Source organism: Manis pentadactyla, chromosome 7, assembly GCF_030020395.1.
Source record: "Manis pentadactyla isolate mManPen7 chromosome 7, mManPen7.hap1, whole genome shotgun sequence".
Lineage (NCBI taxonomy): Eukaryota > Metazoa > Chordata > Mammalia > Pholidota > Manidae > Manis > Manis pentadactyla.
The window spans coordinates 32,771,441-32,799,133 of NC_080025.1; the positions used below are offsets into that span (position 1 = coordinate 32,771,441).

A 27,693-nucleotide genomic window follows, 5' to 3' on the forward strand; every position below is an offset into this window, starting at 1 on the left:
CAGTGCTCTGTTACCAACACCTAGGACAGAGTAATCGGACTGCACACCTAATGGTCACGACTGCCAAACTGTCTCTTTTTCACCTAATTCCAACTTTCAAAGCCAGGTATTTCACCATTGCTTTAAATATGTCATCGTTTGTGACCTATTTCAAAGCAATGTCATCATGCTTCCCCTGTATTCCCTGTTTTGTAAACCAATCCACAAACCAAGCAGAACTTGATTCAATCTTCCTGCTGTCAGATCTCTGCCTGAGGCATCACAGTTTTTCTTTAACCAGCTTTGAAATCATACAGACATCCATGACACCGCCTTCTGCCTCTGAGCACGCCTAAGTCTACCAACCCTCAGTCCTTTCCTTGATGTCCCTTGTTCATGTCTTCCGTTGCTGTCCCTGCTCCAGTCCCTTCTCCTCTCCCCAGGTTTGGTAGCCTTGTTGGGAGGGTTTAAGCAGCTGTATGTGCCTGGATGAAACCAGCGCTTCAATTGGAAGTGACTTAAATCTGAAGGAAGGGTTAACGAGGCAGAGGGTATGAAGGGAAGAACGTTAGAAGCAGAAGCACAGTGCATGCACAAGACTTGAAATGGAAGACGTTTCTCTTCAGGAACTGAAATATAGTGTCAGAGAGAATGAGTGGAGGGACACATGGCATCAAATGAAGCTAAATTAAAATTGAAATAGCCTGTAGTCACATCATGCTGGGTCTTGCAGAACAGCTTAAGGATTTTGACCCTATCCTTAGAATAATGGGTAAGCTATCTTGCTCAGTAGAAATATAACGTGATGGACATACATAATTTTAAATTTTCTAGCAGTCATATTTCAAAAGGTAAAAAAATTGGCAAAATTAATATCATTATTATATTTTATTTAATACCTATGTCCAAAGTATTGTCGTTTCAGCAGGTAATCAAAATAAAACTTAATGAGTTTTTTAAAATAAGTTTTGAAATCCTTACAGACCTTAAATTTTATTTTGTACTTCAAAGGTATTTCATTTTGATGTTTAATTTTCAACAATTAAGTGAAATGTAGCCTATTCAGTAATAAAGGCAGGTTTAACGGAAAACTATTTTACACTGATTCCATTTTTAAAAATCTTGACTACAGTTCATTAAAATTAAACACAATTAAAAATTTAGTTCTCCAGTCACACCAGCCACATTTCCCGTAGTCAATAGCCATGTGTGGCTGTAGGCTACCACACTGCATTGTGCCAGGAAAGAAACTTTAAGGGCAAAAATGATGCAACCTGGTTTACACATTTAAAAGTTTATTCCGGGTCTGCATAGAGAATGAATTAGATTAGATGAAGGGCAGATGAGGGACAGGACTCGGAAGGTTATTGCAGGCATCCTGGCAAGTTATGATAAGAGCCAGGTCCAGAGTAAGTAATGGAAGGAACAGGGAGTGCGGAGACATAGATGATATTCCAGAAAAAGTCTTCCATTTGTGGCGATGGAGTGTTTTTTACTTGTACCAATCGTTCCACTAAGAACAACCAAAAAAGCTGGATAAAATATGAAAATCTCCTAAAGGCAGCAAAGCACTGAAAAAGACAGCACAGAACCACCAAGCAAAAACGTAATAGAAAGTGGGAACGCAGAGAGGGAAGCGGCAAACTAGAGAGGCAAAGCCACCTTTCCCTGGAGGCATCTGCCAATCCAGGAAAACCTGGGCCCTGGTTTCAGTGGCCCCTCTGTTGGGTGGGGCCTGTAAGTTAGGCCCTGGTCCCAGCCACGGTGAGGAATTGTTTCATGGTGCCCTCCTCATATTAACTTGGAGCATCCCAAGTACTTAGATCCTCAATTTCAGTGCGACTCCAAACTACTTGCCACAGGAGACAAAATTAATGTTACCTTGGCACTGAGCCAAATGGTAATAAGAAAAATCTGTCCCTGAAAAGCTGTGACCCTTTTTTGGCACATGTCAACCCAGTTCAACTGCCTGATTGGTCCTTGGGCCTTCACTTACCAACCTTCATTTAAGATGGTCCAAAATTTTAATGTCCATAAGGACCAGAAGAACCAAACGCAAATATTTCTTTACCCTAGTCACAGAAAGACTGCCTACAAAAGATGTTTCAAGGACAATGAGTATTACATATCAAAAAAAAAAATGTTTTAATGAGAATGCAAAACAATCAAGCACACCAAAGCATGACAACCAGCCATGAGGCCCAACAGCAAAGAAGGAACAATGAAAAAACACGGAAACAGACATAGGTTTCAAATACTGTAATTATCAGCTACAGATTCTAAAACAGCCATACTTATTATGTTTAAGAAAGCCAAAAGCAAGCTTGAAAATATCTATAAGGAACAGAAAGTTATACAAAATGAAGTAGCAGATTAGAAAATAATAAAATATAATTTATGCAAATGAAAAAAATAATCTACTCAGTGTATCTGTTTAGCAGCAGACTGGAAGCAGGTGAAAGTCAATTAATTAGATCAGAAGGATGAATCCAGAATGCAGCACAGAGAAATAAGGAGATGGAAAGTAGCAGCAAGACCGTAAGGGAATGGAGGACAAGGTGGGAAAGTCTAACATTCAATCAAAGTTCCAAGAGAGAAGAAGATAATAGGGCATAGAGGATTTGTGAGGGTTTAATGATGGGACTTCCCAGAGTGATGAATCACATCAATTAGAGAAGCATAATGAAGCCTAAACATAATAAACTGAACAACATGAAATACAGAGAGAAACCCTTACATGCAGACAGGACAAAGGTAGATGGCCTCCAAACAAGGGAAAGTTTGACTGACAGCTAACTCCTGAACGGTGACTATGGAAGCCAGAAGATATGGTACTGATTTATTCAACAATGAAAAGAATATAGTTGCTCGCAAAAATGTCCTTCAGGAACTGGAATGAAATATGGCAACTTGTCAGATGAGTTTGTCAGCTGCAGACCCTCACTAAAGGAAATCTTACAGGCAGAAGAAATGTGTATAAAGGAATAAAAAGCAAAGGTTATAAATTTGTAAGCAAACCTGAGGGAATCTTAACTGTTTTAAAACAGTGACAATCATTGTAGATTTTTAGATGTCTATGATGGATGATATGCAGTGTTCATGTTTCCTTACTTCCCTATGAAATCAAAATTGGTTTTGTGTATGTATGGGAGCACATGCTTCTGAACTGGATGGGTGGATGTGATGAAGTTGAATTAAAGGTGAGAGACGGTTGCTCAGATAATTTAGGTATAGTCAGATTACTATGTGTAAATAATCCATGAATGAAGCCAACTTTAGAAATATAAACATGGTTAGAGACCACGTGGTATTCAGTAGAGAAGAATTTCAGTGTTAATTATTTTCCAGTTGGGTATAGACAAACTAAGCTCACAGATTAAGAAGGAAAATTCCTGACATAGAATTAAGTGCACCAATCAGAAGGGGAGGCTAGCAGAAGTTCACAGGACAGTTCAGTTCCAATTCACCCATTTAAAAAGCCTGATGTAACCAACATACCAAATTGTTAAAAGGAAATATTTTGACTCCTTGTTACTATTAAAAGAAAAATTCTTGCAGCTACCCAGAGGTCAAGCATAAGCTGGAAATTGTGTTGATGTGGAACAAAAGGCAAGCCAAAAATTTCCATGGCTTTTTGGAGAAAAAACTAGCCCTCGGCTTTGCTGTGAGAGAAAACGAATTCTTAGAGAACAAGACCTGTTAACAAATATGCCAAAAGACATGCCTGTATAATCTGGATGCTTGAAAATCAGAACGTACTTCAGCCTCCTGAGGGAGCAGTGCTCAGAACTGGTGGAGCTCTCTAAAACCGGCGAGAAAAGAAACGCTGGCACGGATCCTGCAGGTGCGCGACGCTGTCACGCAGCAGGCGAGGCGCGCTGAGGTGGGCGTGGCTGATCCGTGCAGGCTGGTCGGGACATCTGCCCTTTGGGGAGTCAGGCGCGGCATCCTCACTCGCAGCCTGGAGGCCTCAGAGCAACTCCCTTTTCTAGCCTTGCCTCAGCGCTATGCCCTGTCACTTCTGATGCGTTTGCATCCAATTGACTGTAAGCATGTCGCAAGCCCACCTAAATCACAAGCAAGGAGACTCCACCCCTCGAGAAAGGCATGTCATGGTCATGTTATAAAGGAGACCTTGGGATGGAAGATGTGGTGGCTATCTTTGGAAAATGCAGGCTGATACATTCATCGATTTTACTGCAGAGACTACGAGCAAAAATTTTGAAATAAATTATGTCCATGTAGGAAAATTTGACTTTGGAGAAAAGTCTGCAGTAGCCCTGACACCTCCCAAAGGCCATCAGACCTCCTGCAAGGGTGCTCATGGGAGCCTCAGGGCTGTCCTGGACTGACGTGATTCTGGAAACGAGCGCTAGGAAAGCGGGTGGCAGACACATGGCCATGCTGTCCTGCTCCCGCACACGCTCTGGTCTGAAGACGCTGGCGATGTACCTCTAATGGACTTGGTATCCTGAGGAACAAGCTCAGCGTGTCTTGGCAAAGCTAAAATCCACCTCACTAGGTTTGGAGAGCTTGTTCGGCAGGAGACCTACCTCCGGAGGGGATCAGGGGGGCTTTAAAATCAAAATTTAGGGAAATGGAGAAAGGAATGTAAAACAGGGAAACGTAAAACAGGGAACCTAACTGTGGCTTCAGATGGACTTCTGCTACAGAGCCTGGGATGGCAAATAAATGTACTTTTTTAATAAGAGGCGAGTAAACTGGGCACCACCTGGCCCCCTCTCCCTCCTGTCGGGTCTCCTGTGAACGCCCCCACTAGAATCCCTTTTTCTTCGGGTGAAGCAGGATTTCAGACATCTGATGCTCAGATGCTCTAACCTGGTTCAACAGATGACACCCTTCTCCCCACCTTTCTTAACACCTTTCTTAAACTCACACCAGATACATTTTCTGGATTATTCTGATAGAAGTTGAAGGGCTGCCCAGATGCTAGAGACGAATGTAGAATGTAGTCATGAGAATAAGATGTAACCAATAGCAGGAAGGCCCGCACGTACGACAACGCACCCCTGCTCGAGCCACGGGGAAGGTCACCGGACTAGACCTACATCCTAGGCAGTTATCTTAGGACCCCCACGAGAAAAAGGAATAAAGGGGGCTTTAAAGAGAGTCCAAGGCTTGCCTCATTACGATTCTGCCCAGCAGGAGCTAACATTGCCGGGTGGAGCGCACCAGTGTCGTGCGCCCATCCCTTCCTCCCACGCCTCATGCAAGACCTCAACATGCACAGAAATATGTGGCCATCAAAGAGACGAAAGCACCCTAATCCCAAGAGAACATAAGGAACAAACCCACAAAACCAACCGTGCAAACAGAGGTCATTTTCCAAAGTCTGCACAACCGGCTTCCTTAAAACAAGACTAATACAGCAGCGCCATCTCGTGCACGCTGCCCAACCTGCAGGCCCGCTGTCCTCAGGCGGAGCGCCTAGCCTTCAGGAGCCTCGTACCGTGCATTTGTCCTAAGGTTCTGGTGACATCCTGAATGGAGAGTCTCAGCTGCTGCAGGGCTTGGAGCAGGGAGTTCTGGCTGCGCTGCAAGATGGCGTTCACTCCCTGAGTAAGTGCCTGGGAAGGAGATTCACGCACTCAATTCATTCGCGTTCACTGAAAGCCCAGGGAGGTGGCGGGTGCAGCAGAGCTCTGGCCATCCAGGAAGGAAGGGCGCGGCCTGCCTGCTGGGCTGTTTGACAAGCCCCTCCTGGACGTGCTCCTGACCGGCATGTGCTGGGAGGTGGGCCTGAGAGCAGGAATCTCTCCGGGCACCTCCCAGACAGACCCGGTTAGGTGTCTCCAGCTCTTCCCCCCGACTGCTGCTGCCGTACCTCCCAGGCGCCCCGCTCTATCAATTTGGTCCTTCCTTCCTCTGGGCTTACCGTACATGGTGATCATTCTACTTCTGCATCCTGAGCTAAGGCACCCTTCCTCCGGAGCTCTATCTTACATAAACTAAGATTCCTATGGCGCGCTCTGCTCCAGGGCCCCCTCCAGCAAAGCCTTCCTTGTCCCTGGCGGTCTCTACACTCCCTGGGCTGCATTTGGAAGACCAAAATATTTTATTCTCTATCTTCAGTGGACCAAGCACACAGATGCGAGGTAAGCGGACCATAGTTTCACTTTTGAGAGTGCAAGGGCCGGCCATAATAATTATGTTCCCTCCTGATCACCCTACGAGGTCAGAGTAAGCACTCAAAATACGCTTTACCAGGGAAGGTGGCGAGAAAAGACAAAACTCTAGCTCAAATATCTTTAGGCAAGACCGAAATTCTCTAGCTGATCACTTTGCCTCCACCACCTTTTGTCTTACACCTGACTTTCTTTACCTCCCTGATCCCCCAAGGAAATCAAGTCTGCAGCCCCCAAGGGCCAGGTAATCTCAGTCTCAGCGACAGTTCACTTTCCTCTGAGCCTTTGCATTTCTCTCTGCCAGGAATCAGATGCTCTCTCTCTCTCTCTCTCTCTCTCTCTCTCTCTCTCTCTCTCTCTCTCTCTCTCTCTCTCTCTCTTATTCCTATACATCACTCAGGTTTTAACTTCAGCTGTCATTTTCCCTGAGAAGTTTTCCCTGATCCTGATCGTTCAAGCCTGGCTTAGGTTTCACACATCTTTTCATGAACCACTGCTGTTTTTCAGTGTTTCACGGTACATCAACCGGTCATCTTCCTCCACTGGATCGTGAGCTTCTGTGGGGACAGGAACAATGCCTGCCTGTCTTCCCAGGTATCCCCTTGCCTAGAACAATGCACATGTGCTGGAGGGATGAAGGGCCAACTCCAGGTTTTATAGAAGTTGGTAAAGGTCAGTATCTCTGCGTGTGAGAACTTAGATCTCCTTAGGCGTAACCCAGTAGGACAAGGCCTGTGCTCATCTATGTTGATTAATTCACTGCAGGAAAAGGTTGTGGGTGGAACGAAACACTCCAACTGATTTCTCATTTTGGAAAGAAAGGAAGTGCCATGAGTGAGATGCTACCTTAATCCCAGGTACGGCCGCTTTCTCCACCAAAACAGTCACCAGGATGAAACCACGCAGGCTTTCCCCCCCAGGAAACGACACGATGGTGTCCAAGTTGCTAGGGAGGGAGATGAGCACACTGTTAGGAAGGTTTACGCTGAGTGTGTGAGGCCCACAGGCTGCCGCTGCTCATTTTTGACTCTTTCTTTCTAGTCTTTTCTTTTTTTTATGCATTGATTATGTAGTTTAAATGCTACCATACAATTTGGGCTTCTTTTGTTTTACTCTAAGCTTTTGAAGTTAGCATGCATTCTCAAGCGAGTGAAGGATTTCTGATAACTTACCTGATATCCAGGGTTCTAATTAAATTTCAGTTATGGACAACCACAGAGAGAAAAAGAAAAGAAAAGAACAAATCAGTTTGTAAACCAGATATGGCTTTCAGGGCTCACATGTACAGGGGCATGCACACTCGTGGGCAAATGCACGTGCAGACACACACACATCCATTCTCACTTGGGATGCCACAGGTTCAGACTCGACTATGGGCCTGAAGGGGAGCAGAATATGCCACCCCAAAATAAGCCACCTTGGCATATTGGTTATCTGGAATCATCTATGGTAAATAAAAGCTAGTTTGGCTTTGTTGGTTTAATTAAAATATAAGTGCCTTCAGAGTTATCAGCATTAAATATAATGCAGACATGTGGTGAGTCAAATAAGTTCATATTATCTCTTACAAAATTTGTCAGCAAGGAAAATAGTTTGGGATGATGGCTGAGTTTGTCTAAAGTCTCCTGAAGTTTTATGCACAGTCTAAACATAATCATTAGGAACAAGTGACTCCAATAGCTATAGATGGGTTAAAAGCCCATAGGTGAACTTTTCAGCAGTAATTATATTTACCAAATATTTTTGGTAACTTGAAGCCTTGGAGTTTCATTAACTTAAGTTAAATAATGGGTACTTATTAACTATCTAGATCATTTCTAGATAAGATAAAATCCTGAGACATTAATTACTGGACACAGATTTATCTACTTTGGGCTTCCTATTACAGAAAAACTAGATATTTGTGTCTGTTAGTAATCATGTCCTGTGCCACACTGAAAGTCCACACCATCAAAAAGCATATGTTTCTAGAAATTACGAAATGTATTCATAAATTTGCCAAGTTAAAGAATGCTGGTGTAACAGTTCACCCATGCTTATTTCATAGTTTTCACTAGAAATTAAAGTTTATAAGGGTTAAGAAATTCTAGTGAATACATATAATTAAAGCTACTAGAAATAAGAGAAACAACTCTCTTTGCAAGGAAAGTAGGATATGTTTTGGGGTAAGAAAGGTATGAGGTGTGGAGATGTATTTTTGTTAAGGGGAAAGAAAGCAAATCTGTTTCCTAAAGTAAAAACTGATTATTTCAGAATGGGAAGGAAAAAAATGAGGGACAAACCAAATGTTTATAGAAAGTTGAGGGTGGGGGGAATTTGACCTTGTGTAGTCAGACTGGATAAAAATTGAATATAGCTATAAGGTTTTTAAAAAATAAGCTTTAATATCAAAAGTTTGTCTCTGTGCTATTCTTTCATCTGCCAAAAGGACAGAGTTTTCTCGGACTATTGGTCTGCTCTTGATAGAATATTGTAAGAGGTCTTTCTTTACCTTTTAAGTTATCTGCCCAGATCACAAAGATTTCATGTTCTAGTAAAATAATTTCCTGTACTTCATGTTGTCTTGATCAGGTCCTTACTTAACTGAGACTTCGTATTAAGAGCTAAGTTTTGCTTAAAACTGTGTAACCTATGTTTGCCTTTAAAATCTTTTGCCACTTTAGTTAAATAGACAATTAAGTATTGTGTTCATAACAATAGGCTTCTATTTAGCCAAGTATCCAAATCTTTTGATAGTTTTGAGAAAGTTTCCCAAATCAAATTCTAAGCAAAGTTTATTGATCTGGCAGTAACTTGGGGTTTTCCACGGAGCCCTAGGACCATCTCAGAAGATTTGTTCTCTCCTTAGGAAAAAGAGACATTACACTAAACTAGGTTTATTTCATATGTTAAATTACATGGGGAGCAAATAAGTAATGTTAAACCTCTTTATGTTAGATTTGTGTGGATGTACACTATTGATGTAAGTGCTCCAGAAATTTGATAAAATTCCTAAAGTTCTGATAAATCCTAGTATAATGCTATTGGTCATAATTCTAGTTATGATCTTAAAATGTTTTGTGTCACAGAAACAACCAAATTTCCTTGTCAATAATGACCTCTCATCAGATCTTTAGCTATGGCCATTTTTTAAGTTTTTTTGTCATTTTCAGAGATTATTGTTTTACTCTGATGCTTTTGCAGAAGTACTTCGTCTTCCTAGAGATTCATGGAAAGGACTACACCAACACAGGATTCTAACTTTCAGATCACACCAGTGAACTGGTTAAGAATTTACAGAACTCTAATGGAGAAACTGACAGCTTCATAAAACATCCAACAAAATATCAAGATCAATGATAATTAATTACATGGGACTGAACAAACCGATAAGGATATTTATAATTTTTATATTTTATTTGAAATTGTATTGGTTCTTTTGTTTTTCCAGAAGAAACCTTTTTCTCTTTTCTTTAAAGTTTTATTGGCCATCAGTAAAATACACCTTTGTCAACAAGAGTGAAACATTTATCTTTTTCTCCCTACTTGATGCCTCCAGAATTCCAAAACTCTTAGCAAAATATCCTTATTTTCATATTGTCAAGAAGAAAAACACACTTGACAATATGAAAATGATTGTCCAAAATGGAATCCGTTATGCTAGGCCAAGTCACCAAACTGGGGCTCAATATCTAACCTGACTGCAGTTTAGGCCTGACCCCCCTGGAATGTGGTCTTTACCCATCAATCAGGAGTTTTCTGGCCAACATCAGCAAGGTCATGTGCCACATGGACCCCCTCCATTCCCCAAAAGATGGTGAGGTCGTCTGCACCATAATACCTCCTGCTGTTCCCCACCAGGGAGGGCGACTTTGCCTAAAACAAACCTTTCTTTTCTTTTGCTAATAACTTTCTTGCTCCACCCTCCTTCCTATAAAAACCTTCCATTCTGTACAGCTGCTCAAGAGCATCTCTCTACTTCTTTAGATGGTATTCTGCCTGGTTCATGAATGGATTAATAAAACCAGTCAGATCTTCATATTTACCTCGTTGAATTTTTGTTCTTTACCAATTGCAATACAGATATTTACATAAATTCAATAGGAATCCTTTCTCCTTATAACAAATCTATAGTTATTGCGTTGATGTAAATGATGGGTCCTTGGGTTGGCTTCCTGACCACAAGAGGCTTTGCAGCAAAACAGACATAAGAGAGCCTATATACACACATCAAAGCTCATCAAGCTGTACACTAAGATTTGTGCATTTTATTGTATCTCAATAAAAAAATTAAAATAAAATAGCCTACATGGTCAACTGCTATTCTTGCTATACTTTGTAAATAAACAGACTAATTTTAATGAGACTAGAGTTCATTTGGAAACAAATTAGTATTGCTTTGATTACCTTTGAGGGAAATGGAGATAACTGTAGGAAAAAATATGTTTCATGTAAAGCTATGATGCACCCTTGTGAATATCAGATTCTAGGGCTGTTATTTGTCTTTGAGGTTTCTTTTCTACCTGTAAACTAGCTGGATTCTGAGTTCTTCTAGCTTCCCCCAATATTTGGCTACATCTCTTTATACTAATATTTGCAATTTTCTCCCACGTTGAACTAGGACCCACTAAAAACAAAAGCTGGTCTTTGCCCTGCAGCCCTATGCCTGCATGTAAATGAGTTGGCATAACCTTCAGGGACATCATAACTCATGGCTAGATGATCTTCATGCCTGTTTCCCTGTGGGCCGGTCAGTTTGCTTAAACACCCAATGGCATCATCAGAGACACTCAAACTGCAAAAGATGCTTCAGCCTTGACTTCCAGAAATCTTAGCTGGCGGCCTCCTGGGCTCAGACACCAGTTTATAATTTGCTCCAGTCATGCATTAGCCTTGGTCTTTTGTTTGTTTCTACAGGAATGCCACATTACATACCTGATTTCTTGCACAATATAGGCCTAACTTTCAGAGCCAACTGCATTACAACTTACTATAACGAGATACAACTGTTTAACTGAACTAACCTGTTTTCAAGATTATGAAATTAATTCAATGAAATAATGAATCAATCTACTGACTTGGCTTATGGAGTATGACACTTTTTACAGTTTCACAGGCAAGACTAAAGGGGAACAGAATATAGCACCCCAAAATATGCCCCTCTGGCATACTGATTAATTTGAATTAAAGTTACTTAAGAAATACCCAGTGTAAGAACACGGACTTTCTTGGAGCCTCTGAAAGCAGGAATTGAGTTCCCCGTGTGAAACGTGTTCTCCCTGAACCAGGAGGGTAGAAGGCATCTTAATCACCAGACGTGGGGCATCAACGAACCTTATTACTGCTTCACCAGCTCACTACCCTAAGTCCAAATCCCTTTGTCTTGTCAGTGCTTCACAGATTTGTTTTCCTGTCTAAAAGGGATAAAAACTGCCTTTTCTGGTCACTTCTTTGGATCTTATGTTTTCACGTGCTCCTATATGTACAAAATTAACTTTGTTTTTCTCCTGTTAGTCTGTTTTATGTTAAATTATCAGACCAACCAAAGAATGTAGAAAAGAAGGAGGGAAGTTTTCCACACTTACAGGCCACTGTGGCAGAGTGAGTCAGATCTCAGCTCATACACGAGGCCCACAGATGGCCTCTGGCCATCACGACAAATTATCTCCTGCTTTTATATATTTGTAATTACCACAAACTCACATTGTTGCCATGACTTTCTGTTCACCTTTTAGCACCTACCTCAGATCAAGTTCCGCCCCCTCATCAATTCTGTTTGCCAATTGTGAAAGCCTGCATTGATGGAATTTCTTTGACATTCTCAAGGGCTTATTGTTTGTGTCACTCTGATATTTTTCATCACTGCTTTTTCTTACTATTTAAACATTCTGGGTGCACTTAGTTTCCATTTCATTTCTTCAGTGCTTGGCCCTGTGCTAGAAATATTTAAAAACTCCAAAAAATAATTACCAAGCCGATTAATTGCTGAGCCCCGGGACAGCGTCCATGTCTCTGGGATCAAACTATCCTGTACTCTCATTCAAGAAGAAACTAGCTTTTTGTTGTATTCTTGACTTCACCATCCCAGGCCAGCCATACCTCACCCTCCTCTGCTCCTCTCTCTTTGACCCAGAAATCCAGCTTATTCAACATTGAATGCCTTGATCAGAATAATTTCTGCACAGATATTTACCATATCTTCCCATCCAAATTCTGAGCCAGATTCAGCAGCTTTCCATGAGAATATTGGTCACCAATTTTGTTACTAAAGCAGAATCAGTCATAATTAATAATTATAGAAAATGTAAAATTCCAGGGCTCATAGGTTCTTAGAGAGACGAGCTAACGTCATCTCACTTCCTCCAAGGGGCATGTGAGTCCTAAAAGCTACGTTGCCTGTTAAGTGCCTAATCCTTTAAAGTAGATTCCCATCGTCTCTGGCAAAACTGGTGGCTCCCCACAGCCCTGATGGTGAGGAAGTTCCTCCTCTCCTCTAACCTAAATTTCCCTTTAGCCAATTTAATAAATCACAAAAATATTATCTCTCACATCCACAATCTGAAAATTTGGCTGCAATAATGAAGTCCAAAGGGAACACTTCACCTCTTTCACCCCCATTCTGGCTTTACTGGCATTTCTTGTTTGTCAAAAACTCATGCTGTTTCTTCTTTAGACAAATGCCCATGCTCCCACTCCACTTGCGGAAGGAATGATGCCAGGTGGGTGAAATAAGCAGCATTATTAATCAAATTCTCTATCCGATGTACCTAGGGCACCTACTCTTACTTCATCCATGGTCATTCATTCACAATCACTATGTAAAACGACTTTTTCGAAGTCCCTGGTCCTAAATTGACTTGAGCAGAGGGTGTCTTATGGAATAGGATACAGTGTGCTGAGAAAGAAAGAGTATGTTGATGTAGGAGCTTGCAGGTCAGTCTGAGAAATTCAGATTTGATACAGAAGCAACAAGAAAAAGTAGCCTGCACCCATATCTTCAGGGTGGGCTGACAGGAAACCTCTGAGAACTTGATTTTTTGCTTGGGTTCAAGTTTATCCCTTCTTTGGAACCATAAAGCAGAAGACAGGCTTGATCTGTCTCTGATCTCTAATCAATGGGCCTTTGGTGTTGGGAGAGTAAAAGCCACAAGACAGCCCTTGACTCGGTTTCAATCTGCTCGGATCCTAAGCTCTGTCTCCCGGCCTTACCTTTCAGGATTCCTAGTCATCCAGTTTGTCAGCACCAAGTCCGAGTGGACCAGGATAGGAGGGAGCCCCAGCTGCCTGGAGACTTCCACAAAGGGAAGGGCAAGACTTCTGGGCAGAACCTTTCAGATATAAAGCCAGACAATTAGAATATTCTAGAAAGAATGCAGTGGAGGAAGTAATCATGGCTGTCTTTCATTCCAGATTTCTGTGGTAGAGAAATGGCCTGGGGATAAAACTGGGATGAGCTGAAGGCCCATATACGCCCACCTCCTCTCCTATGTTCTTCCTGTCAGCAACCTAATGGTTATATTGTTTATGAGTACAGTATGAAAGATACACGTTAAACTTAAATTACACCTTAAATTGTACATATGTGTGAATTCAGTTACAAAACTGGAACACATACGTACACATATAGTATAAAATAATCCCTGAAAATTGACTATGCAAAGAAGGGCATTACCAAATGTTTAAGCATAAATTGATGGCTGAAGTGATGAGCAGCAGGGAAAAAAAAATTGTCTCTCTCTCTCTGTATCTATCTACTTATCTATACAAAGGTATACAGTCAACCCTTGAACAACACAGGATTAGGGATGCTGACCCCTGTCCTCATATAACTTTCAACTTAACTACTAATAGCCTACAGTTGATTTTAAGGTGGCAAATGACATGATAGACTAGTATCTACACATATTTCATGCATTCATAACATACCTTTTTCTTAATGTTTTTAATGTTCCTAGGCTTCACAGTTCATCTGTGAGTTTTTTCAAATGGTTGCAAATCTCCGAGACAGTTTCCAATATAAATGAAACAAATCCATGTGTAAGTGGACCTGTGCAGTTCAAACCCAAGTTGTTCAGGGTTAAGTGTATACACGGAGCTATGTAGACATGTGTGTATGTTTGTATAAAACTAAAAGCATATATTTATGAGTGTGTATGTGAATGTATACACACACATACATTCATGTGTACATGGGGAGAGGGATGGGAGAGAGGACACTGCAACCTGTCTGGCAGCCAAATCTGTCACTCGCCCCATAGGTTCACTTCAAGTAAGTCACCTCAAGACAGCCCCCATTCACCCCTGTGTTGTCTGAGAAACACTCTGAAAAGGCTTTTCTGCCCACAAACCCAGAAAAGCTTCTCAGAGCCACTGGGAGGAGGGGCAGTCTCTGTCTGTGAACAAGGTTGAATTCATCTAGATCGAATGCTCCCTCTCTCTCACTTCCATTTCTACTTCCCCCCAAGACAGAAGCATCTATTCAGGAAGACCTGCTTCTGCTTCTGCTTTCCCTTGGATTTTTAGGTTGACTCAGGACAGCCTGTTTTTTAGGTAGAAAGCAATGAGCTTCAGAGTGTTTTAAAATTCACACTGAAGGCTAGCTTTCCTCAGGAGGCAGCAAATCAGCAGGGCTGTGTAGCAGTGAGGTGTCTACTTAGCTGAACAAATAAAGAAGGAGGTACAAAGAAAGTAAGAGCTGATCACCGGAGGCTGGGAAGTGCAAGGACACACCTCGCAGCTGGAGGCCGCCTCCCCTGGCACCCTTGCCTCCCCCTTCCCCACTGAGGGTTCTGGTTCAGAGAGCCGGAGGGGGAGGGAGGCCCAGGGAGACGCTCTGTGGCATGCCTAGATTTCAAACTTCCCCACAGCAGATACACTATTTTTTAAAGTTAGATGCTGACATTTAAAAAGTCTGAATCAGTTCTGTATTTTCTTTTTCTTTCCTTTCTTACTGTCTTTTCCTTTTCTCATGAGGAATCTCCCATGTTTACTCAAAAGGTCCAGAAGAAGGTTCAGTGGGCAAACAAAATAGGCATGGGGTGCCAGTTAATCAGGGAGTATGAAAACAGGGGTACCTCCCTGATTCTGGAAAAGGTACATTTATAAAAAATGAAGGCGAGTAGTCATTCATACTGCAGCTAGTGAAACTCAGAGATTTCATGTCTCAAGTTTCAGGTTGAAACTATAAGAAGTTATGCAAAGACTCAGAAGATATTTAAGTAAATTATTAAGAGACAGACCAATAATTGGTAGAAGGAAAAAACTATTACAAAAAAAAGATTAGTGTTGTAAATGTTAACTGGTGCCTCTGGGGAAAGAAGGTTACATTCATGAAGTCAGAAGGTCTGGATCTGGCATTAGATTTTCCACTAACAGGCATTCTGACCTTGGACAAGGAATTTAATTTCTGTAGTTCTCAGCTGTCTGTAAAATGGGCACAGAGAGACTAAATTTACTTTACAGGATTGTGAAAATCTAGTGAGATAACTTAGGTGTGCGGGCGTACAAAATGCTGTGAAATGTAAGCTATTGTCATAACCGGTAGATAGCCAGACATGAACAAGGAAGGGGTTGGGGACTTTGGCTGGTGTTTACATTCAGTTAGATGCTTGTTTATATTCTAAAGATTCCTTGTAAACTATTCTCTAGGACCTGGGGAGGGAAGGTACAGATAACAGACCTGGTAAAACTGAGTGGTTCCAACATGGAAGAGAGGTTGACCCTTACTTCACTTCTAAATACCTTATATGCTCATTAGCATACTAAAAATCATGCCCTTTGGCCCCATGACAGTCGAGGCCGACCATCTAGCGACAAAAGGAGGGTGTCACCCGAAACCTGGAAATCCCCTCTCTACTCCAAGAAACCCCACCTACCCCGAAGAATATTTCACCTCTGCTTCAACTCCAGCTAGGAGACACCGCCCAAAAACTGCCCATGCCGCCCACCTGTGCACGTGGCCACACTCCCCCGGTGAATGTGTCCTTTTTCCTTACTACATGGCTCTGTGCCTGTACCTGCCCCACCTGCTTGTGAATTCCTTTTCAAGAATTCAGAGTCAAGAGCCCTCTGCCGGGCTGAGGTCTTACCTAGCATGCAAGGAGATGTCCCCAGATTAGATTTCCTGACAACACTATCGTCATGATTTTTATGAGCTCTCTTCAAACATCTTTGGAAGAAAGTGCCAGAAAAAAATTGATCTGAAAGGTAGTAAAAGGGAGAGAAGGCTACAGATGCTAAAGAAAATTAATCTCCTAATCAGGGGGAGAAAAAAGTCTCTCATTTAGTTGGGTTCTTGCCTCCCTTCAACTGATATCCACAGGAAAGAACAAGATAGGACCCGTTTTCCAGGAACACATTGCAATGCCAAGCAGAGTGTATTGCAGGCCAGCAAACATGCCAGATGACAAAACAGTCATCCCTGTGTCCCTTACCTCTCCGGGCTGTGTCTCTCCTTCCTGCCAGACATAGCCCATGGTAATAAAGCTCAAGACCAAGTGGGCGAGGCGCTGTTCCCGGTAACCCTTAAGGAACTGGCAGTTCAGAAGGGGCATCTGTTCAAGAGAATGTCCAGAAATTATCAGTAGCCAGGGTGGGGGTGGGCAACAGCTCTGTGATGTGAAGGGTTCCCTGGGTGTAAGGATGGGCTCCGTTTTGGTGACAGAGCTGAAAGCGTCTGTGTACACCCAGCTGTCCCGATCCCGGGATCCTGCAGCAGCAGCGGTGTTTCGGATGGCGTTGCTCAGGAAGTACCCAACTGTCCCACCTCAGCCCCCAACCTGTCCCCATGGCTGCTCACCATCACTGAAGTGACAGCTCGGTTGGAGTGCTCTGGAATAACTGACTCCCCAGACAGAGAGCATTTATCGAATGGGGTCTCGCAGGGCAACTTTTACAATCCTGTCTTATCAAAGCACCTCTGCTTAACTTGGTACCATTTGATCCTAAAAACAGCCCTATGCTGTGGTTCCTCTCTCCACTTAATTCCTAAGTTACAGTCAGGCCAGTGGAGTGAACAATTTGACCAAGGCCCGGAGGGAGGCAGCTGAGCCGGCCAACCGCTTGCTCCCCGCTGGAGTGAACACCGACCCTGGAGAGGTCTCTCTGCCTCTTCATGCCTGTTTCCTCAAATGTGTCATCAGGGGGCTTAAAGATGGTGTTCTCATCGAAAGGCAGCATCCTGGACATAAGTTAATCGTTGTTGACAATCTGACCTCCAAAATATTGCCAGTTCCTCAGTGTTGCCTGTGTTGGCCCTGCCTGTCCTGGCTGCCACTTCCAGGCACACGGTTCTCCCTGCTCCTCCCTTTGCTTCCCCAGCTCTAGGCACAGCCTGGTTTCTCTTTCCAGGTGCCACTTCCTGAGTCCCAAGAGCCAGAGGGGGAGGTGAGCATCCTGTGTATCCCTTTAAGCTCCAGGAAGTGCCCGTGGGGCTCAGACCTGCCACTCCTCCAGCCCTGGATTCTGAGGACCCACACCTGGAGCCTGTGTCAGGGAAGCCTTCCTCCACTCTCCGCTAGGGGGCACCCTCTCCATATCGGTCAGCTCCATGCCAGCCAACACGTCCCTTTCTCCCCAAAATGCCCAGAGATATAATGGCAAACGCAATGTGCCCTAGGCCTGAGACCTGGGGAAGGGAGGGGTGGGCTGCTGAGATGTTGCACTATAACAGGAACCAGCCTGAGAATTATAACAGTAGTGTTAGAGAGCAAAATTCAAAAGAGTAAATTTGGAGATCTAATTGTCTTTACTAAGTGACTCATGAATCAGGCAGCATCCCATGTAGCAAGTTGTCTTGCCAATGAGTTTCAGCCCCAGGCAAGTTCACTATGGATTCAGGGAGCCAGAGAAATGACAATGGAACGCTCTTGGGGTAAAAAGGTTGAAACCTGGTTTTATTCTCCTGGAGCACTAGAATCACAACTGCATCCATCAGTCTGCAGGTCTGTAATCCACCTCCATCTCTGCCTCCGCCTAGAGGCTCCTATAAAATGACTCAGTCAGTAGTAGCTCATTGCCTATAGGTGCGGAAGCAGTAGCCTAGCAGGAGGTCAATTACATCATCAAGTAGTTTAGGTTCAGGTGAGGATCCCAGCCATATGAACTTCCATTTTCCCCACACAAGTATAGACATGCTCCAAGGAGTTGTACAAAATCGAGGTTTTTATAGGAAGGGGTGGGAAAGCAGAAAGTTACCGGCAAAAGAAAATGATTGTTTCAGGCAGGGTCACTTTCCCTTAGGGCGAAAGGAGGGAGTCTTATCATGCAGAGATCCCGGGCTTCTTAGCTTTCTTTGTTGGGGGAGGTGGATGGAGAGTGAGACAAAGGCCCTGGCTTTAGACAGAGTAGGGTGAGGGCCTCCGGAAAAGAAGCAAAGCAAGTTAATCACAGTCAGAACAATGTAACAATGTGCAAAGAAACCTCTCCAAAACTCTGCGTTAAACATTAAGCAAAGTCAGAGTCACATTAATTCTCTAGGGTAAAAATATCAAACTAGGAATATAGGCATTCTTCAGTGAGATCAGTTAAAGCCCAAAAAGCCAGGAATAACTTGGCGTGGAATGTTTGAATATTCCCCAGATAAAGGAAAGTATCTCATGTTTTGTCAACGGGTTTCAGCCCTGGGCAAGTTCGGGTTTCAGCCCCGGGCAAGTTCGCAGTGGATTCAATGTGACCAAAGAAATTGACAGCAAAACGTTCTTTGGGGTGAAAGGGTTTATTACCCGGTTTGTTCTCCAGGAGGTAGGTTGAGCTCTAGCGTCTCTACCTCCGCCCAGAGCACTAGGCTGAGCTCTCTATATAGCGCAATAATAGCTTATTGCCTAAAGGTGTGGAAGCGGTAGCCTAGCAACAGGCCAGTTACATCATCACGTGGTTCAAGTTCAGTGAGGATCCTGGCCATAGGAACCCCAACTTCTCCACACTCAGCATAGCCCATGTCTTTATTGTGTCAATTAAATCATGTCATTGTAAGATTCACTTTAGCCTGCTAAAAGGTCCAGCTTATTTTTTTTAACTTCAACTATATGCTATTTTTCCTCCTCCATCCCCTAATTAAGTAATTTGCAAACTGGGCAGTTAATTTAGTGAGTAAGCCTAGCCATAAACAACATCGGAAAAGCAGAAAGGATTCCACCTTAAAGCTAAGACTGTATTTTAAAACCCAGGAAATTAACAAGTAAGATTCTTAACTTATTATTCAGCAAAGAGACAATAACTCAGCCCACAGTAGGGGCAGGGCAGGTGGTCTTGATTGATAAGCTCCCAGAGGGAAGCTGCTACCCAGGAAGGAATCAGAGCAGTAAATTTATTGTGTTAAGTTAATTTGCAAAATTATCTGAAATAGAAAAGTCGTAATGTTTCATCAAAGATGAATATTTGGGGGACCACTTAGCAAGTCTGCACCCCTAGCCCTTTACCACATTCCTGAAAATCCCCAACCATTTATAAATCCCCTAAGTAGTGCACAACCACAGACACCCTAGTCCCCTCCTGAGGTGCACCAGGAGCTCTTTCCTCTCACTTTATCTCTAAATAAAGCCTCCCCCTGGCTTTCCTCCCTTGAGTGTTTGTGAAGTTCATTGTTTGACTCCACAAACAAGTACCCTGGCATCAAGTAGACCCATGTGATATATTATCTCAAGGGTGATGACCAGAAGAATACCTGATTGACTTTTAAAAGGTCACATTCCTAGAACTGGTCTTGGTTTGGTGGACGAATGACTCCATCAGGGCTTGTTGCTTTTTTAACAATAGTTATTTATGAAGTATGTGTTATAAGGCTCTTACTAAAAAATGTCCTAGGCACAAAGGCTAAAAACTTTCCAGTCAGGATGGACAGAGAGGGTAAGATATTTGCCCAGGGTCACAGAGCCAGGGTGCTACTCCAGTTCCACAGACCACAATCTTGCTCTTTCAAGTGAGCACTACCTCTTAGGAATATGAGAGTCACATGTATAATTTAAATTTTCCAAGCAGCCACATTTTTAAAAAATAGTAAAAAGAAATAGGTGAAATTTGTTTTAATGACATATTTCATCTAGATCAATATGCCTACATTATTATCAATACATAGTCAATGTGAAAAATATTGAGGTATTTTATAGTCTTTTTTTATAACGTAGGGACCGATGACAAAGGGAAATGGAAGTTTCGTGGCCAGGATCCTTGCCTGATACCCATTGTGTACGTGCAATGAGGTAACACTTAGCCTACTGCACAAGCTCATGCTTGCATACCCCTTAGTAATAAGCCATCGCTGCCGGTATTGCTGTAATGAAGAGTTCTGCCTGGTGCTGAGGGCAGAGGGACGTGGGAGAGCAGAGCCTAGAGAAGAGCAGAGAGCAGAGACTTAGGCTTGGTGGGGCAGAGGCACATGTGCTTCTAGCGTTTGACCTGCCACCGCGAGAGTAAAGCTTGGCAAGATCCCCTTTTTACCCAAAATGTTCCGTTGTCTTTTATCAGTCTCACTATATCCACAGTGAAGTTACCCAGGTGCTGAAACTCTCAGGTGAGACACCACCCCAGGATGGGCCATAGCAGCACCCAGATTATTCTGAGCTGAATACCATCAAGGTCCAAAAGACTCCGAAACTTTTACCACCCACCGGCCCAACTGCATAAAAGAATCCAGATAGTGGAACTGCTTCAGGATGAGGGCCACCGCCTTAGCTCTCCTAGAATGCCAGCTGGGGAGAGCAGACAGGGAGGGTGTGGCTGAGTCTGTTAAAAATTCTCTCTGTGCACCATTTGTTTCTGTGTGGCTCATCAAGTATTTTGTTTATCAACCGTTTATGCTTTTCATATTCCTGTGAATTCCCTCCCTTTCCCTTGGAAGTCTCAGGCCCCTACCGCCTTCTCCTTGGTTCAGAATGACCGATATTCCTCATTCTTCCTGACTGTCTTTGGGCCCGTATCTGTGGCTGCCCTGTGCATATGCAATTAAACTTTGGCTTTTTTCTCCTGTTCATCTGCCTCATGTCAATTTAATTCTTAGACCAGCTCGAAGAATCTTGGGGGTCAGAGGAAATTTCTTCCTCACCAACAATAGTGTGTCTTCAAAATAGAGTATCTTCCATCTCAGTTTTTCCTAGCCAAATTTCAAGAGCTCAACAACCACCAGTGGCTACCAGCTAAGAACAATGGAGCCTTAAGGTAAAGGAATAATGTCCAAGTTGAGAGAGAATGTCCCTCTAGGCTAAAGGTTTTTCTGGAAACTCCTTGCACATTTCTAGAGTCCCTGGGCTCTGCCCTCCATGCAAGTATACAAATTACAAAAAAAGAAAAAAGAACTTTGAGCAAAAGACAAAACAAAGTATTCGGGATTTTTTTTCTCCAAAAAGTAGATGAAATGGTTAGGGAGAGAGTATCGTAAACATATTATTTCCCTCCATAAGGTAGTCAACTTGGTTTCGTGCAAAAGACAACTATTAGGTCAAGATGAAATCAAACTGAACTGGTTCTGCAAAGTGTTTACGCTCCACCTTATAATGGAACACTTTGCAGAACCAGCTCAGTTTGATTTCATCTTGACGTAATAGTTGTCTTTTGCACTTCACAACAGTGAGCTGGCATATTTTCTGATTTCTTAATACTCGTTCTAATCTTGGTTGGGGCAAACATGAAGGAGACTGGTTTGAGAACACTTCAGTTATTATGCAAGAGGAGGAGTCCGTATATCCCCAGTTTGGTCTCAGTAAGCCTCCTCTGGCCAGCATTGGCCTCGCTGAATGACGGCTTCATTAGTCGCCCATTACTTCACTGGTGCCAACATTAAAGTATTTAAAAAGTGCTACCGTTAGCCCTTTTATTGTCTGATGAGAGTGTAGCTTTTGATGTCTTTTGAAAAATGTATTTTTAAAATGTGTACACAAGTAATGGAATGTCACTATAAAAAAAACCAAATGCCTACATATATAAATACACAAATATAATATACATATGTACACAAATACATACATGTAATATAGAGTAGAAAATGGTTTTTACTAGCCTCAGTATCACTCTACAGACGTAACCTCCATTAAAAGTTAGTCTCTCTACTTCTACCTTTCTATCTATAAATTTTAATTATACCGTCATATTTAAACTATGTTAAATATTGAAATTATATATTAAATATATATTGTTATTGTACACATATTTAGGTACATTTGATATCATCATATTAGTTATGCATTTGTATACATCAAATACAGTTTTATACTGTTATACATCTTTTTTTTTAGTAAACTACACACAACTATGCACACACACACACACACACACACAGCAAGAGAGAGGAAAGAAACGCCCATATACATTGTCATTTAATGGCTACAGTTCTCTATTTATTTGACAAATCCATTCATTAATAGTTATTTAAAGGTTTATATATTTTGTTAGCTTGTTTATTCTTGGTTTATTTTGCTATTATAATTGCTGAATTAACACCTTTCTTTATGCATCTTTGCCCCCTTATGTGAGTATTTCTGCAAGATAAATTGTTCCTCCACTTTTTGACTAACACTATGTTAATGGGATTTTTGATTTGTTGCTAAACTGATAACCCCAAACAGATATTTCATTAAGGTGCATTTTTTTTTAATTCTTGAGATTGAGTTTCTTTGCATGTTTATTACCAATTCAAATATCTTTCTCCATATCTTCACTATTCGTATCCTTGACCTGTTTTTTCCCATTGATCATCTTATTGATCTGATGGAACACAATTTCATATTACAATCCTGATCTTTGTCTGGCAAAAATATTCTAAATTAGTTCCTGAGTTTATCATTGTCTTTTAATATTTTATTTTGAAAATAATGAACATTTTTATTTTGATTAGATATATTACACAGATATATTATTAATAACTTTTTCACAAATGGATAAAAATATAACCACATTTTATTCCTAAGCCAATTTGTTCTGCATTGTGAATGACTTTGGAAACATAAGCACATAATTATGTGACCCTTCTGACAGGAGTATTAACAACTCATGAATTAGTGTAAATAAAGTTGGACTAAAAATAGAAAAACTAAATCTGTGGGCTCTGTTGCATTGGAAAGGCCATCTACCGATTGAACACTTAACCTTTCTCAGTGATGTCAGCCAGCATTTAGACAGTTTCCAGCCTCAGATATGTTGGGAGAGACAAGTATGTGATTTTCCTTCTTAGAGCAAAAATATTGATTGAGGAGCTCCTCAGACACAGTGTGAACATCTCTTTAGAATCTACAGCACAATGCGGAGCAATGTGTTTGTACTATATTTTTCCACTGAACACTTTGAAGAGCATCTTATGATTTTTTTAATTATGAAAAGGATAATCACATGCATAAAAATTAAATACACGAACTAGCTATCTACAGCTTAAAGAATATACACAAATAGACACTTATTTTTACCCATCATCCAGCTTAAGAAGTAGAAATTTACCAAAACCTTTACAGCCCCCATGTCTGCCTCTCTTTGCTTGATTTTGCTAGATACATGCTATGTGTGTACATAATCAGTCATTCTAGAACCATTATGTTCCCTTCTGATCTGTCATGTCATCTCTGTTATATATTAAGATTCCATATATACTTGGGTCTGTATATAGGTTCTATATTGAGGTTTTTGTTTCTCTTTATTTATTGCTGCCCCACTATAATTTGATCTCAATTTTTATAGTTTTATAATATGTCATGACAACCAATAAGGCAAATTTACTTAACTTGCTCTTAAATATATATTTTTGTTTTTATTTGATTTGTAAAACAAATTTCCTTAATTTTCTCTTAAACATACATTTTTTGTTGCTGTTCATTTGTTTTACTGCTCCTGCTTACTTACTTTTTTAATTGAGGCAGATACAACAAAATGCACAAATATTTTTGAGTGTATAGTTCAATGAATTTTGATATGTCTACACACTCATGTAACTATGACCCAGATCAAGATGTTGAACGATCTAACTTTTTTAGTATAGTAAACTAAACTTGATTTTACTTTTACAACTTCCACACAAGTACATTTTGTTAAAGCAAAATAGGGAATTTTTAGCTCCATCAAATTGACATACTTTGGCCACAAAAATGTGTTCCTACACACACATGCATGCACACATTATTTAAGAAATCCTTTCTCATTTCACAGCCATATTAGCTCATTTCTACTGTGTTTGCTTATTGCTATTGGGTTCCACTGCTTCTAGATCCTCACAGTGGCCAAAACTAGGAAATGTGTGTGTGTGTGTATGTGTATGTGTGTGTATACATGTGTTATATATATATATATATATATATATATATATATATATGTATATACACATAAAATATTTATATATCCACATTTATCTATTCATCCATGTATATATCCATATATACATATAATGATAAACATGACTTCATACTGATGTCTCTAACTCTAATCCACATCACATGTTGAATCTAATCTTCCCCTCTTGCTAATTTGTAACTTTTCTCTCTGAAAGTGAAATTTCACATACCATCCATTTACTTACCTGTTCAACCTAATGATATACAAAGCAATTTCAGAATTGTTAACCTGTACCCCATGAAACACAAATGAACCAACTAGAAACAGTGATTATGTAAAGTTCCTTTTTAATTCAGTCTTATAGATTCCACTCACAACGTCATTTTCCATAGTAACTTAGGTCACTGCTTTAACCCCCACCCTCTTCCATGAAGTCATGTCATACATCTATAGTACAGTTAGGTTCATTTACCGTAATCTGCATTCCACCTAAGGATCCCTCAGCATTCTGGTTAATTTTTTAATTTGGATGCAACTCACTCTTTGTGTACAATGCTACGGGTTTCATAAAGGTCTAGAATCATGTGCCTGCCACCTGATTACCACACAGAGCAGTTACACCATCCTAAAAGAGATGAGCGTGGTCAACCACTTGTTCCGCCTCAATTCTTAGTAAACATTCATCTGTTTTCTGTTCTTATAGTTTTGCCTTTTCCAGAAAGTCATGTGAAAGAAATCATACAACATGCAGCCTTTTGAGTCTGACATGTTTAATTTAGCAAAATGTATTTACAGTTTATCTGTGCTGACTAAATCAATAGCTCGTTCATTTTTGTCACTGAATACCATTGTATCATATGGCTACAACTCACTGAAATCAGTTCAGGCTGCTACAACAAAGTACCATAGCTTAGGTGACTTAGAGACCATGGAAATTTACTTCTTACAGTTTGGGAAGCTGGAAGATGGAGATCAGGGTGCCTGCAGGGTTAGGTTCTGATGAGAGCCCTCTTCTAGGTTGCAAACACTTTCTTCTTGTTGTATCTTCACATGATAGCAAAAGAGGGCCAGAGGGAACTTTGGGGACACTTTCATAAGGGCACTCATCTTATCATGAGACATCCATCCTCAGAACCTAACTGCCTTCTTTTTGTCAATTTTACAAATCAGCTTGACTAGGCTAAGGGATGCTCAGGTAGATGGTAAAATGTTATTTCTGGGTGTGTCTATGAGGGTGTTCTGGAAGAAATTGACATTTGAATCAGTTGATTGAATAAAGAAAATGCACCCTCACCAGTTTGGGAGGGCATCGTCCAATCCATTTAGGGCCTGAATAGAAGAGAAAAGTGGAGGACGGGTCAGTGTGCTCTCTGCCTGAGCTTGGACAGCCATCTTCTCCCAGCCTCAGACATCAGCGCTCCTGGTTCTTGGACCTCTGGACTCAGCCCAGGACCTACACCATTGGCTCCTCTGGTTCTCAGTTTTCCAGGGTTTCCAACTTGCAGGCAGCAGCTTATGGGACTTCTCAGCCTCCTTCATCAAGTGACCCATCCCTCATAACAAATTTCTTTCTATATACTCCAAATATCCTATTGGTTCCGTTTCTCCAGAGAACCCTAATACACCTTCCAAAGGCCCCATCTCCCTCACCATCACTTCACTCCAATCTCTGCCTGTATCTTCAGGTGGTTCTTTCCTGTGTATCTGTGTGCAAACTGCCTTCTTCTTATAAGGACACCAGTCATATTGCATTTAAAATGGACCCTGATGCAGTATGACCTCATTTACCCTGATCACATCAGTAAAGACCCTCTTTCCAAATAAGGTCTCATTCACAGATTCTGAGTGGATTTGGTTTCTCAGGGTTGGGGCACTATTCAACCCTGGAGATGTTTCAGGGGCTTAATTTCTCTCCATACTATGCTGTCTCTGCATATCCCATGTTTTCAGCGACCAGAAGTCAGCTGGGCTTTGTTTCACTGATGTTTAACACACGGAGAACACCAGCTCAGGAAGTTCTTCCCTCTACTCACTACGATTGAATCAAATAAGGCTGAAGAAAACCTGGTACAGAGGACAGTGTGTGTCACAAACGGAACCTTAATCTGCCTTCCTGCAAACTGCCCAGGCTCCCCCTTTGCTTCTATGCCCTGCTCGTCAGAGGTGGGGGAGACAGTCTCCAGGGGGTCTTCTTGCTGCTTTGGTTGAATGTTTGGTTTGGCTTTACAGACTCATTTGTGAATCTGATCTAGTCTGCTTAATAGGACACAAAAAATCCTTTAGATTTTTTCCCACTGCTGTGCTTTCTCTTGTTTTCCTGCACTTACAGCTGTTTTTCTTTCTTTTTCTTTTTGTATTTCTTTGGTCATGTCAATGAGACTTTATGCAACAGGAACATAAATTCTTAGGTTTCGTTTTCTACCTTTATAGACTCTGGCGATCTATACATCTCCTGCATCTCTTACGGGGTTTCTGTAGCGGAGGAAAATTTTGGAGGGTGGAAAACATTTCTTACATCTCTGAAATCACATGGTGCTCTGAACTGGTGAGATTCAGACACATAGAGAAGAGATTGGAGGGAAGAATAAATATGTATTGAACATTACTATATGGTAGGAAATATGAAAGGGCTATTTCGAAAGTCCTCACAAAAATTCTCCCATGTTATGAATAAGAGAGCAGTATTACAAGGATTAAGTAACTTGTTCAAAGTTATGTAGCTACTAAGTGATAAAACCAAGATTCAAACTCAGGTCTTCCTTAATCAAAATCTATGGTCTTCCTGTTACACATTCTAACTATTCCTGTGGGTGATGCCAGTTCTCCTGGGACTAGGAAGTTTCACTGTCCCCTACCTACTCTTGGGAAACCCTATTCATCTTATCTCATGTGTGGTATCTACAGACTTACCAATTATTTCTGAAGAACCTGCCCACCCTGACTTTCTAACTCAGACATTCTCTTGACTCAGCTACTCTATGAGACCACCATGGTGAAATCAGTGTAGACGCCTCACTCAGAGGCAGAGGACACCAGCCGTGAGACCTGGAATGAGGACACCGTGAACTGCTATGCTTTTCCTTCCCTATTTAGAGCTTATCTACTAGCTTGCTTATAATTCCCAACCAGACTGTCTACCTTCTTTAAACACTTGTTGAGCGTTTTATACCTTCCGGGTATTGTTTGCACAGGCTCTGAGAATTTTAGGGAAGCATATCATAACAGGAAACAGTCATTCTACAGGTCAGGAAGGTTAAGAAAACTCTGTTCGGAACTCACCGGCAATGACTGGTGCCCCAGGTCAACTGGTCTAGTTCCACAATGCTGAGAATGCAAAGTGGCA

At 41.5% G+C, this 27,693-nt stretch overlaps 1 protein-coding gene and 1 long non-coding RNA gene across 4 annotated transcripts in view; one reads left to right on the forward strand and one right to left on the reverse strand.

Annotated features, from left to right (window-relative positions):
* The window catches only part of IDO2 (indoleamine 2,3-dioxygenase 2), a 61,825-nt gene that overhangs the window by 12,893 nt on the left and 21,239 nt on the right, over window positions 1-27,693 (reverse strand). Inside the window, exons 3-8 of one of the 3 annotated variants that reach the window (XM_036877481.2) lie at window positions 27,630-27,674; window positions 16,538-16,657; window positions 13,314-13,432; window positions 7,298-7,312; window positions 6,972-7,071; window positions 5,450-5,567 (exon numbers count right to left, since the gene is read on the reverse strand). In XM_036877481.2, the coding sequence (XP_036733376.1) occupies window positions 5,450-5,567; window positions 6,972-7,071; window positions 7,298-7,312; window positions 13,314-13,432; window positions 16,538-16,657; window positions 27,630-27,674 (517 nt within the window). The remainder of the gene's footprint in view (window positions 1-5,449; window positions 5,568-6,971; window positions 7,072-7,297; window positions 7,313-13,313; window positions 13,433-16,537; window positions 16,658-27,629; window positions 27,675-27,693) is intronic. The other 2 variants (XM_036877482.2, XM_036877484.2) reach the window with 2 other exon arrangements.
* LOC130684444 (uncharacterized) lies at window positions 5,575-11,550 on the forward strand. The gene is made up of 3 exons (XR_008998722.1): window positions 5,575-6,095; window positions 6,633-6,797; window positions 9,309-11,550. It is a non-coding gene; the product is annotated as an uncharacterized LOC130684444 (long non-coding RNA).